At 59.3% G+C, this 13,048-nt stretch overlaps 1 protein-coding gene across 5 annotated transcripts in view; it reads left to right on the top strand.

The window, feature by feature from the left end:
* The window catches only part of SEPTIN3 (septin 3), a 28,533-nt gene extending 16,221 nt beyond the window's left edge, over window positions 1-12,312 (top strand). For 2 of the 5 annotated variants that reach the window (XM_031937869.1, XM_031937872.1), the window contains 10 exons: window positions 596-787; window positions 1,060-1,188; window positions 2,554-2,635; window positions 3,058-3,195; window positions 3,722-3,839; window positions 4,165-4,260; window positions 4,617-4,713; window positions 8,554-8,605; window positions 9,701-9,794; window positions 11,283-12,312. In XM_031937869.1, the coding sequence (XP_031793729.1) occupies window positions 596-787; window positions 1,060-1,188; window positions 2,554-2,635; window positions 3,058-3,195; window positions 3,722-3,839; window positions 4,165-4,260; window positions 4,617-4,713; window positions 8,554-8,605; window positions 9,701-9,794; window positions 11,283-11,354 (1,070 nt within the window). In that variant the 3' untranslated portion in view covers window positions 11,355-12,312. Of the gene's footprint in view, window positions 1-595; window positions 788-1,059; window positions 1,189-2,553; window positions 2,636-3,057; window positions 3,196-3,721; window positions 3,840-4,164; window positions 4,261-4,613; window positions 4,714-8,553; window positions 8,606-9,700; window positions 9,795-10,876; window positions 10,950-11,282 lie in introns of all 5 variants that reach the window. The other 3 variants (XM_031937868.1, XM_031937871.1, XM_031937870.1) reach the window with 2 other exon arrangements.
* The last annotated feature ends 736 nt before the right edge of the window (window positions 12,313-13,048 follow it).

The raw sequence follows: 13,048 nt of genomic DNA, 5'->3' as shown, positions 1-13,048 counted from the left end.
GAGACTCAGGGACCTGGGGACCCTGCGCCTCCTTCCCTCTCTCCTAGGGGAGCATCCTGGCTGAAGGAGACTGTCGTTCTTAGCTTCTTCAGCAATGCACTCTCACATTTCACATTCTAAGCTCCCTCCCAGTTCTGACATCCCCTGTTCTAAGCCCCCTCCTGGCCCTGACATCCCCTGTTCTAGGCTCCCTCCCAGCTCTGACATCCCCTGTTCTAAGCCCTCTCCTGGCTCTGACATCCCCTGTTCTAGGCTCCCTCCCAGCTCTGACATCCCCTGTTCTAAGCCCTCTCCTGGCTCTGACATCCCCTGTTCTAGGCTCCCTCCCGGCTCTGACATCCCCCATTCTAAGGACCCATTCAGCACAGACATTCTATAGCATTTAAGAGAATAACGTCCTCCAGGCCCCTCCGAGAAGTGGCGAGGGAGCACCCACTGAGGACAGGCAGGTTCAGAGTAAGACTCAGGTTCCTCGGGACTCACTTCTTGCAGGCCTCAGAGGCTTGGGAGCGAGCCCTGGGCTTCCCTCGCTGCAGCTTGGGGCCATTCCAGCTCCATGACTGCCGTGCCCCTCCTTCCCCCCCGCCCCTTGCAGGGCTGGCAGAGAGCAGGACCGAACTCGCCATGTCGGAGCTGGTCGCAGAGCCCAGGCCCAAGCCGGCCGTGCCCATGAAGCCCCTCGGCATCGGCTCCAACCTCCTGGGCTATATCGGCATCGACACCATCATCGAGCAGATGCGCAAGAAGACCATGAAGACGGGCTTCGACTTCAACATCATGGTTGTGGGTAAGCGGGGAGGCCACTGGTCAGCTCTGCCCTCTCCGAGTGCCCGGGGCTTCTTCCACGGGGGCCGCCCGGGAGCCAGGAGCGCCTGCACATCCGGGAGCTCCTGGGGGGCCCTTTAGCCTCAGTTTCCCCTTCTGTCCCCACCCCCGCCTCCTGGGCCGGAAGTGGACACAGAGCTCTGAAAGCCGGCTGGCTGTGAGGCAATGGGAGCCCGGCTCCAAATCGTCCTCTTCTCTCTGAGCTTTACGGTCCCTCCTTGGCTCCCCATCCAGGTCAGAGCGGGCTGGGCAAGTCGACCCTCATTAACACCCTCTTCAAATCCCAAGTGAGCCGGAAGTCAGCCAGCTGGAACCGGGAGGAGAAAATCCCCAAGACGGTGGAGATCAAGGCCATCGGGCACGGTGAGTGGGGCTGTCACAGCCAGGCCAGGCCCGGCCTTCCCGGTGCGAGTCCCGGCCTCAGGCTGCCCTGCCCCCCTGGCCACGGAGGAGCTGCCCTCTGGCCGGCTCGGCCTCCCCGAGGCTCCTTCCCCCATTCCGCGGGGAGCCGGTCACTGACACAATTAACTTCCTAACAATTAATCTTGAAACGCGGATCCTGCTCTCCCTGCCCCAGCTGGATCCCCGTCAGTTTCCCCCGGGACAGCTCGGCTTTGATTGGGAAGGATATTTTTATATTTGCCTGCTGGGAGATGCAGGGGATCAGATCTATCCCCTGCCCCGGGTGGGAGGGGGTGGGGGGGGACTCTCCGCCTCAGTGACCAATGACACACATTTTCCAGTCATGATTCTGGCAATATCCGGTAATCGATCCAGCGTTAGGGATACAGTTAGGGATAGGGATCCCCGCTGCTTCTTTCTCCCTCCTCCCACGCAACTTTTGGCAGTCCTGGAACTTAGTCCCAGCCCTTCTGATGATTGACACCGGGCTCAAGCCAGAGTTTTCCTTCCCTGTAAAATGGAACCATTGCTTAAGCCCGAGTTTTCCCTCTATATAAAATGGAAGCCCTGAACCTGTTTTCCCTTTCCTTGAAATGGAAATTGTTTCAACCTCGTTTTCCCTCCTGTAAATGGAAATTGGCCCTTTTTCCCTTAAAATGGAAACTTATGGGGTTTAAAATGAAGGATTTTCAGTCCAGATTTAGATGTGGATGTTTTGTACCGGAATTTCCCGGTGTTTATGGGCCCGGAAGCGATTTGTGAGGGGATTCTGAGTTTAGTGGGGGCGTTTTTGGAGCCTTTCCCGTGTTGGGGACCCTTTCCCACCCAGAATTGCTTTGCCTTTGTTTGGCATATAAGTATCTGGGGGGCGGGGATGTCAAAGGCTTCCTGGGGTGACCCAGAAGGGGTTGGGGCTGCCTCTGGAGGTAGTGAGCTCCCTGTTCCTGAGGGAGTCAGGTAGAGGCTGGATAACCCCTGTTGGACATGTTCAGAGGGGGCTCCGTTCCCTGGTGCCAGTTGGCGCTCTGTAAATGCTTACCTCCTCCCCCATCCGTGACTCCTTTAGAAGGGGAGGGTGATGGGTGCCAGGGATTCTGGCCCGGTCACGATCAAGGAAGGCGCTCTCTGTGGCCTGAAGGATGGCATGGGTAGGGTTTGGAGAGGCCGAGAGGGTGTTCCGGGCCGGGCAACCGCGGGAGCAAAGGCTCAGAGGTGGGAGCTTTCCCAGCAGTCACTGCTGGGGGGTTGGACCAGACGCAGAGCAGGGGTGGGAAGGGGGGCCGGGGCGGGCCCCAGGCGGCACCCTTGTCCTGTCTGTCACCACAGTGATCGAGGAAGGCGGAGTCAAGATGAAGCTGACCGTCATTGACACCCCAGGCTTCGGAGACCAGATCAACAACGAGAACTGGTGCGTCCCCCGGCCGGGTCCCAGGCCTAGAGCCCGCGTGGCGGGGGCGGGGTGTCGGGATCAAGGGCTCCGGGGAGCTGGATCCAGCTCTGATCACGTGGCCCAGCACACAGTAGGGGCTTACTAAATGCTTCGGGCCCAGGCAGCCTGCCAGGCAAGGCCCCTGAAGCCTGAGGAATATGGAGGCAGGACAGGGATGTGGGGGGGGGTCTCCTTCTTTAAGTGTTTGGGGGGCTCTGAGCTGTTCTGCCAAGCCCCTGGGGGTGGGGGAGGGATGGGCAGAGCCCCCAAGGGCCCCAGAACACCCTGATGATGAGGGCGGCCCCAAGGGGTTTATGGGAATCCCTTCTGACCCCGGGCTCTGTGATCCTGGGAGGCTGGGCCCTCTGCGGCCTCCAACCACCCGTGTCCGGCCTCCTCAGCTGGGAGCCCATCGAGAAGTACATCAACGAGCAGTACGAGAAATTCCTGAAGGAGGAGGTGAACATCGCCAGGAAGAAGCGCATCCCGGACACGCGCGTCCACTGCTGCCTCTACTTCATCTCTCCCACGGGACACTCGTGAGTGCCCGTCCCCCCCACCCAGCACAAAGGAGGGCCCGGCCTGACTGCTGTCTCTGGCAGTGCCCACTAGCTCCCAGGCAGTGCCAACAGGAGCTGGCGCGATCTCAGTGGCCACAGAATCCAACCCTCTTAGTTAAGAAGTGGCCAGGTCAGGATTTGAATCCAGATCCTGCAAGTCCTGCTGTTCAGAATAGGTGGCTGTGGGAAGGGGCCGCCTCCCCCACCTTCCCTCATTTGCTCCTCCATTAGACAAGCCTCTCGCCCATCATTGGTGCCCAGGTAGGGCAGTGCAGAGGCCTTTTCTCCCACAGACCACGATGGGCCAGGGTAGAGGGGCTCAGGAAGGGGGCTGAGAGGGGTGGCTGGCCCAGGGGGCTGAGCCCAGCTCTGGAGGGGCCCCGGGCCCCCCTCCTGCCTGAGCCTCCTCCCCTGCAGAACGGCCCACAGCCCCTCAGACACCTCCCCATCCTCCTGTCCCCGGCAGGGCCCGGGGCCCTCACTTCCTGCTTCTCCCCCGGGCCAGGCTGAGACCCCTGGACCTGGAGTTCATGAAGCATCTCAGCAAAGTGGTCAACATCGTGCCCATCATCGCCAAGGCCGACACCATGACCCTGGAAGAGAAGATGGAGTTCAAGCAGAGGGTGAGCCTGCCACGGCCCCTGTACCTCTGCTCTGGCCCCTCCAGGACTGGCCCCCTCTGGGAGGCCTTCCCTGTGAGCCCCTGCCCCCCCCTGCCCTGTGGCCCTCGCGTTTGCCCCTTCCACTGGGGAGCAGTCTGAGCTCGAGGGGCCACAGCCAGGATTTGGGCCAAGCCGAATCCCGCTCCTGCGGCCCCCTGCCCGATGAGGAGTTGAACAAGCTGACCCCGGGGGCCTGTGTGAGTTCTGCCCCTTCTGAGACCCCTCTGCCTTCTGCTCTGTGTGGTGAGGTCCCTTCTGACCCTCGGTTTCGGCCTCTGGCCCCCAGGTCCGGAAGGAGCTCGAGGTCAATGGCATTGAGTTTTACCCACAGAAGGAGTTTGACGAAGACCTGGAGGACAAGACGGAGAACGACAAGATCAGGGTAGGGGCCAGCAGAGTGGAAGCCCCCTGAGGGCAGGACCCCCCCTCCTAGGTTTCTGGGGCTTTAAGACAGAGTGATGGAGGCGGCCTAGGAGAGGGAGCAGATGGACTTGGAGCTGCAGGGTGGAGGGGGAGTGGGGAGAAGTAGCTCCCCCAACCCTGCTGCAGTGGGAGGCGGGCCTGGGCCCCTCGGGGCAAGCGAGGCACCTTACTGACCAGCTATGAGATAGGAACCTAGGCCCTTGGACTCTGGACTCAGGGAGTTCACTGCCCCCCCGGACCGAGGGGAGGGCGCCTCGTGGACAGGACTGGCTGGAGAATGACCTTGAGCCCCCGGCGGTGTCTCCTCTCCAGCAGGAGAGCATGCCCTTCGCCGTGGTCGGAAGCGACAAGGAGTATCAGGTCAATGGCAAGAGGGTCCTTGGGAGAAAAACCCCCTGGGGAATCATCGAAGGTAAGAGCAACATCTACTGACTTTTAGTGGGCACCTGCTGGATGCCTAAAGCTGGGCTGGGAGCTATACAAGAGATATGGTGCCTGTGCCAAGGCTCTGCATATAGTGGGTGCTAAATAAGTGTGTGCCACTGGAGGAAGATGTGTGTTGTTCAGCCGGGCAGCAGGTTGGGGAGGGGTCCTGTCCTCAGGGAGGCTTCCAGTCTGTTAACATGCAGACAGCTGCAGGCAAACCAGCTGGAGAAAAGTCACCCGGAAGGGGCGCCCCGACCTTACAGATGGGGAAACTGAGGCCTCCAGAGCTTAAGGGGCTTATGCCGGGCTGTACCAGCCAGCATCAGACCCCAGACCCTTGAGCACCTGCACTTTCTCCGCAGGGGGGTCATCCTCCCACCAGAGCGCCCCTTGCTCTGACCCTGCCCGACCAGGGTGTGACAGAGCAAGGCCATCTGTCTGTTCTCCTTGTCCTGGATGCCCTGCCACACTCATTGCCACTGGGCCCCCCAGGTCTTTTTCAGCGGGATTGTTCTCCAGCCCCATTCTCCCCAATCTGCGACCGGCAGAGATCTGGAACCCCAAAAGGCGAAAGGGCACCCAATGGCCTAGTCTAGAACCACAGGGTTCCTGACTGTTGCTGGCTGGTGGAGTGACGGGAGGGGGGGCGGTCATTTAGCTTCTCCACCTGTAAAAGGGGTAGCCCCAACCGCCCTGCCTGCCTGCCAGGTGCTCAGAGGTGCCCAGAAAAGAACCCGGGAGTCCTCTGCAGGGTCTCTCCTTGCTGGAGGGGTGGAGCTTGTCCCCCCTCTGACAGGAGAAGCCGAGGCCGACCTCCGCGCCCCTCTGGTGAAGGAGAGCCCCGCTCCCCAGGGCCTTGTTTTTGAAGTCTGATCCCCAAGGTGCAGGAGAGGCAAAACTCAGACCTTGCTCCCAGGGCCCAGAATCTCGGTGGGCAGGCGAGGGCTGTCCCTGGCGCCCGAGTCGTCACGTGGGACGAGAGAGGGTGGTCCGGGGGCACAGAAGTAATGGGGCTCCCAAAGCACCAGACTGAGGGAAACGGGACGCAGATGGCTCCCCTGCACGAGTGAGCCTCAGAGCTGGAAAACAAGTGGCAGCCGTCACCCCGAGGAGGGGCTGGCTGTGAGAACTTGTCTTGGCTAATTATCCCTTCATGATTTGTGTCAGACTAGCAGAATGATTAGGGCTGACAGCAAGGGGAGTCCAAACGGCAGCTTCTGCATGACCTTGGGGTCGATCAGTTGGGGTAGGAGAGGAACATGGCGTCCCAAAGTCTGCCCCGCAGCCCACACGTGGGCCCAGGCTCCCACCTGCACAGCCCAGCTTCAGGCCCCGAGGTTCCTTCTCTAGTTCCTCCTCTCCCAGACCCTCCATCGCAGATGATTTCTCCCAGGGGGCTTCATCTTGTCTAGGGAGGGACAGGCACCGCCTGCCCCTGGTGTCTGGACCGATGAGCTGCCAGTCTTCCCCAGCCTTGGTTTTCTCCCCCGTGACTTTGAGGGGAAGACTCTGAGGTTGTTAGCAACTTGGGGGGTTCTCAGCCACCCTGTAGGCTTTTGGGGGCTACTTTGGTTCTTTTTCCTGAAGGAAGCCATCCTTCTTCTTCCTATTTCCCAAGGCGCTTCCCTGCCCCGAGTGATCATGTTTATTACTGGGCAATTCTATGACTTCTGATCCTCTGGGAATCACAGCTGCATCCTGAAGCACTTGGGGTCAAGTGACTTGCTTGGGGTCAAACAGCTAGGAAATGTTAAGTATCTGAGGTCAAATTTGAACTCAGATCCTCCTGACTCCAAGACTGGTGCTCTACCCACTGTGCCACCCAGCTGCCCCACCTGCCCGTTATTCTTTCTTGGAGCATATATCTCCCAGTCAGCTGGGAAGCAAGAATTTGAAAGCCATTTTTGACACACAGGGCCACAGTTTTCCCATTTTTCTTGGCCAACTCATTTTGACGGCCCCAAGCTTGTCCTTAGGTGGGGCACCACTTCCCTGTGTGTGACAGCTGTGCCATGGCTCAGGTGGCAGAATACAGAAAAGACAGACAATTTTCCCGACTTGCTCTTTGGCGTTCTTTGTTAGAAGTGACTGTTGGGTATGGAAGTTTCAGAGAGGGCCCAGCCAGACTTAATCCATTCTCTCTGCCTGTGAACCACAGCCGCGTGAAAGGACGAGGGACGGTGCTGGACCATGGGCTGGGATCTAAAGTTTGCCATCAATCACCACAGCACTTGGCCTTTCTGAAGCACGGGCCTGTAAGAGATGCTTGCTGACTAGTCGAGATCTAAGTAGTTGACCAAGAGTTTTCCCATCCATTAGCTCATCCCATCTTCCTCAATAGTCACATGAGGTAGAAAATGCAAATATGACTATCCTTATTTTACAGATGAGGAAACTGAGGTTTAAAAGGGAAAGTAACTTGTTCAAGATCACCCAGCTCCTATCCAAGAAAGGAGCCTCAGGACCCTCACCATAACAGACCTGGGTCTGATTTCGGAGGGTCTCTCTCAAGAGTTTTCGGGCCAATTGCCATTAGCATTGGCTAATGGGAATGTCCATATCCTCTTTGTGCTTCTCAGAAGCATAAAGTCTCTGGCTCAAGCGTCCAGAGCAACGTCAATAGCTGACCCATTTTGTTTCTCCTCAAAGATCCTCCTGCAAGCACTCAGGCTAATGAGATAGAAGCTACAGGAGAGATTCCATTTACCCCGACAAAATTGCAGATTCACCAGGGAGCCCCCGAATCATCCTGAAGAGTTTTGTCTTTCTAGGGTTACGAAACCACCCTGCGCGTAGTGGGTGCCAGCTGTCTGGGCAGTCTGGGCGATTCATGGCATTAGTGAAGGGAGAGTCCAGGCAGGCTTTCCAGAGTGCTCCTTCCGATGCCCTACTGTTGCTGATAAAAGCACTGACCACTTTGGTCGTGCTGGGGTGAAATGGATTTCAAGGAAATGGTTGGTTTCAGACCGCATCTGACCACCAGGGTCTAAAGGGCCGTCATGGAAGGAGGGATTAACTGAGTTCTGCTTGGCCCCAGAAGGCAGACCAGGACACGGTGGGTGGTGGGTGCAGAAGAGCAGATATGAGCTTCACATTGGGAAAAATTTCCTCACAGTTAAAGCTAAGCAAAGGTGGACCCCATCAGGGGTGCCCTCAAGCTGGAGGACCAGTGGCTAGTCAGGACCTCTGTACAGAGGAGGCAGCCCATTCTAGGCGCCGAGGTGTTTGCCCGATGTCTCCCTGCTATTCTGAGCTCCCCAAGTAAGGATTACCTGTCTTTGGCCTTCCTCTGTATCCCCACTGTTTGGCACGGGGCCCAGGCTATCAGAAGTACTTAATAAATGCTTATCGACTGCTTGAGATCCTGGGATTCTGTGAGCTCCCCCTCAGCCTTTCCTTGCCCAGTACAGCCCACGCCGATCCCTCCTTCCTGGGGGCTAGAGCTCACCGGTGCCTTCTGTGTTCTTCCTGGAAGGTCTCCCCTAAGGGAATAGGGTGAGAGTATGTCCAATCACATTCTAAGATCCTTGGGGGACAGCTTCTTCAGCCATGGGTTGTGGATAACTGAACGAGGGGGTCGTGAAAAAGTTGGCAGCAATTAAAGGAGTCACAAGTGGCAGAGAAGGCAGAGCTTAAAGCCTGACCGGGACCATGTGTACAGTCACTTCTTAGTAAATACTTGGCTGATGAGTGAATGAGTTAATGAGTGACATGGAGCTCAAGGCTGGGCGGTTATACAGTAATGTGCTTTTAAGAGGTCCCTGGAGGCCACCCTCCCCTTCTGTGGATTAGCTTACAGTAACTTCTCTCTGTTTTGGATTTTCAGTGGAAAACCTCACCCACTGTGAGTTTGCCTTGCTCAGAGACTTTGTCATCAGGTAAGGTCCTCCCAGAAATACGGACCCAGTTTAGTTAGGCCAGTGGAACTGGCAGAGACGACCCCAGCCTCAATTCTCCCTGGCCTGAGCTCCCCCCTCTCCCAACCCCTCTCTGCTTCCCACGAGGATGGAGCCCCAGGGAGCAGGCTGCCTCCGTCCACAGGGAGCCCGGTGGTGAGCCCCATCGAGGGCAGCTGCCTGCCTGAGAGGTGCCCGCCTGGTCCCTTCTCTCCTCAAGGGGATTAGGAACAAGCACTTATGTACACCAGGCTCTGTGCTGCTCTACAAAATTATATATTATACATATTATAATCATAATGATTATAAACATCATTTGGGAGGGGATGTTGGTATTCTCCCCGTTTTATAGGTGAGGAAACTGAGGCAGAAGTGAAGTGGGTTACTCAGGGTCCTACAGCTAACAAGTATCCATGGAGGGGAGGGGGTGTTTCTCTTTCACCCGGCCCCAGTGCCCACTGAGGTGCCAGCCACCAAAGAGTCAGCCAGGGGGGGGTGCTGCCTGCCCTTGATGAAGCCCCCTCTCTCTTCCTGCTCTCCACCCAAGGTGCAGCAGGAACACTAAGGGGAGTCTCTCCCGAGGCCGGAGCCCTGGGCCTGGCACAGTGGGCCTGGCACAGAGGGGAACCCAGCCAGTCACTGACTCCCTCTGCCTGCAGAAAAAGGAGATCTGAGGATCCTGGCTCTGCCCCTGCTGGGACCCTGAGCCTTAGTTTCCCCCTCTGTAAAACCAGTAGGGGAGAGGAGAGCCAGACGGCCCTCTCCAGCCCCAGAGCCTGTGGTCATGGTTCCACAGGCATCCCCTCTACTCAAAGAGCTTGTCCAGTATTTCAGGGGATAAAGGGGGACTTGGGTCTGTCCTCGGGGGTCGCACAGTCTGGTGACAGGAAGTTAGCTAACAACAGGAGCCAGAGGCAGCGCCTGGCAGCTGGCCTGCAGTCACAACACCCGCTCAAATCCAGCCTCGCTCCCTTTCCCGCTGGGGCAGCCCGTGAGCCCAATCCCTTTGGCCGTCCAGCCCGGGACGGGCTGGGAGCTCACCCCCCCGGCTTCCTCTCCCTCTCGCTGCTCCTTCAGGACCCACCTCCAGGATCTCAAGGAAGTCACCCACAACATCCACTACGAGACCTACCGGGCCCGGCGGCTCAATGACAATGGCGGCCTCCCTCCGGTGAGCGCGGGCACAGCAGGCAGCCAGGGCACACGGGATGCCTGTGACTCACCCCGCCCCCCTGTCCTAGTCCACTTAGACATGTGTCCAGCAGCCCCTGTGGCCCCTGGTGTTTGTGGAAGAGCGTGAACCCATGTGATGTGGGTGTTGGGCTGGGTTGTTCTCTCGGCCTTCCCTCCCTAGTGGCCCCTTCTCCATTTGGCTCTTCCCTATAACCCCTCCCCAAATCTGGGTGGGAGAGGGAAGGGCCAGTGGGGCTGCTTGGGACTCAGAGATTTGTGGGAGCTCAGGGATGTGGGCAGCAGCCAAGGCAGGAGATGCTGGGGAGAGCTTTAGGCCTGCGGGCATCTAGGGAGGGCGGGAGAGAATGCCAGCCCTGCACCCGTGTCTTGTCCACTGTCCAGCAGCCGCCATCTGTCATGAAGCTGCCCGCTGTTTACCCATCAGCCACTGCCTGCTCAGCCTCCGCTTCCTTCCACCCTTCTCTGTCTCTCCCCATCTCTTTCTCTTTCCCTTCCTCTCTCCCCCTCTCTCACTCCTCTCCCTCTCTCCCTCTTCTTTTTCTCTCCTTTCCCCCTCCTTCTTCCTTCCCTCCCTTCCCTTTCCCTCCATTCTTCCCTTCCTCTCTCTCCCTCCCTCCCTTCCTTTCTTCCTCCTTTCCTCCCTCCCTCCTTCTCCCTCTCCTTCCCTCTCTCCTCCCTCTCTCCCTCCCTCCCTTCCTCTGTTCCTCCTCTCCTCCCTCTCTTCCCCTTTTCCCCCTTCACTCGCACGGCTTTTCGCTCCCAGCCTGCCTGCATGTAGGGCGCCAGCCTCATTTAGCATTCTGGACCTGGGAGTCAGGAGAGCCAGGTCAAGTCCAGGTTCTGACAGCTGGGGGAGCCTCTCTGTGCCTCGGGCTCTTGCTCCTCTGGGCCCAGGCCCCCCGCCTGCCCAGGGAGCCCCGCCCTGGGCCCCTGGGCCCCCTGTTTCCAGGGCTGGGGTGGCCGGGAGGCTTGGCAGGGAGGCCACGAAGGATCCGTAGGAGAGGAGCCTGGCAGCACTGACCACTGGCCGTGACCTCTTTCTCCTGGTCCGTTCCATAGGCACCTCATCCATCAAATGTCACCTCCTTCAAGGGCTTGGAAAAATAAGTCCCAGAGACGCTAGATTGAGCAGGTCAGTGGGAAGGAGGCCAGAGCAGTGGGCCCGGAGCGCCCCGAGCACCAGGACCCCGGCTCCCGGGTGTCTGGCTCTCCCGGCCCGGCGCCCACTCGCCCTCTCCCCCCATCCCCCCGGGCCCCTCCCTCCCTGTAAGCTCCTGCCACCAGGACTCAGTGGCTGGCTGCCGCCTCCAGGTGCTGATGGCGGCCAGGCCCCAGGCCAGGCCTGTGCCAACAGGGCTGCGCTAGACTGCAGGAGAGTGGGGGCCGGTGAGGGGGCAGGAGCGAGGGGTGGCAGGGAGTCGGGGCTCCCCAGGCCCTCACCCGCTCTCCTCCCCCTCCCCCACAGGGAGAAGGCGTCCTTCCTCCAGCGCCAGCCTCCCCCCGCCCTGCCACCGCTGCCGCCGCCGCCACCGAATGAAGGTCATTTCCAGGCTGCTCCTCCTCCCCCTGCTGCCCCCCACCCCGGCTGCTCACCCTTCAGGGACGAGGTCTCTAGTGCTCTGCCAACTGTCCACCTGCCAAGCTCTGCCCACAGCGGGAGGGAGGGGGGCCGGCGCCATCCTGCCTGCCCCCGCGGATCCCTTGGGGTGCCTGGCTCTGCTGGGCCAGCACCCTCACCTGCTCCAGCTTCTGCAGACCCATAGCCAGCCATTCACCACCTTCTCCAGGGGAAATGGCGCCGAGCCCCCCTCCACCAGGCTTCCTGGGCCGCTCTCCTGCACTCCGGGAACCAGGAGGGCTTCTCCTCTGATTCCTCACCTCCAGGGGTGAGCCCCAGCACGGGGCCGGGGGGACAACCAGGACCCCCCTGTGTCATTGGGGGGCTAGACAGTACCCCAGGCTTGGCTGGCCCAGAGCGTGGCCAACATCCCCCCGCCCCCTCCCCCATGATGAGAAGCCCAGGAGGAGACAAGTAGCCTGAAAGCACATTTTTCTTTATCCTTAACTTAAAAAAAAAAAAAAAAAAAAAAAAAGTTTAGAAAGCCCGTGAGATGTGAAGTTACAGATAGAGCCCCCCCCCCCCCCCCAGTCTGTATCCCTTAGCAATAAGAGGAGATGTCCGTCCCTCCCGGCCCCTACCCCGAGCCCCCGTTAATGTGAGTTTGGGCCTAGATGGGCCTCAGGCCTGTAGAGCCCCGATGCATGAGTGTGTGAGTGTTGGCCGACACTGCTGTCCCGACCGGGTCTTTGGGAAACGCCTGCCCTCTCTCCGGCAGGGCACGGTGGCCCCCGAGAACTGGGGGCCCGGTGAGGGGCCCGAGCCAGCTGGCGGCGATGGCAGCCCCGACCCACCACAAGCCACCCGCCACACACCGTGTCCACTTTGACTTTCTATGTATTGTTTAATTCCACAAAACTTTGCTGTTTGAACAAGAGGGACCTGGTCTGTTTGTTATTTCTTTGCCGCTGACCCTGCCCCGCCCCCCCATCCCCTCACCCTCTCTGGGCTTGCTGTGGGCCTGGGGGTCCTTCATGGCCAAGCCCCGCCCCAAACCTGTCTATATCCAGCATCAAATCTGACAAGCCCCCCTTCTCGGGGTGAGCCCAGCCCTGGCCCAGAAGCCCCTGGGGCAGAAGGCCTGGGCAAGACCTGCCCTTGTCTGTTACAAAGAAACCTGTGAAAGGGCCTTTTAAATCCACTCCCAAGTAAACCCATTCCCACAGACACAAAGTAACAGGGGGGGGAGGGAGCAGCACAAAGTAATGGGGGAACAGCAGAAAGTAAGGGGGGAACAGCAGTAACCAGGGAGATCGGAAAGGCTCATGTAGAAAGGGGCCCTTGAACTGAGCCCAGAGGCAGAAGGGTGGAGGCCGGCCTCTGTTCTGCTGCCCCCCCCCACAAAGCCTGGCCCCTAAGAGGCCTGGTCGAGAAAGGGGGAGCAGCTTTGCGATGCCCTTCTCCCTTCAGGGGGCAGCAGGGGGCTCCAGGCCACTGGCAGGATAGCAGACAACAGGGCTCTGTCCTTGGTCCTAGCCAGGAGGAAATGCCTAGAGGCCCTTGGGCAGGGCAGGGGAAAGGCCCCCGGGGGCTTTTGCTTTGGGTCTGTGGCCCAGGACGGGCCAGTCTGGGCCTCCATCTTGCAGTCTGGGCAGTGGGGAAAGTGTTGCACC

Source organism: Sarcophilus harrisii, chromosome 5 (genome assembly GCF_902635505.1).
Source record: "Sarcophilus harrisii chromosome 5, mSarHar1.11, whole genome shotgun sequence".
Classification (NCBI taxonomy): Eukaryota; Metazoa; Chordata; class Mammalia; order Dasyuromorphia; family Dasyuridae; genus Sarcophilus; species Sarcophilus harrisii.
Note: the sequence above shows the minus strand (reverse complement) of the source record. Positions and strands in the feature narration are given on the sequence as shown.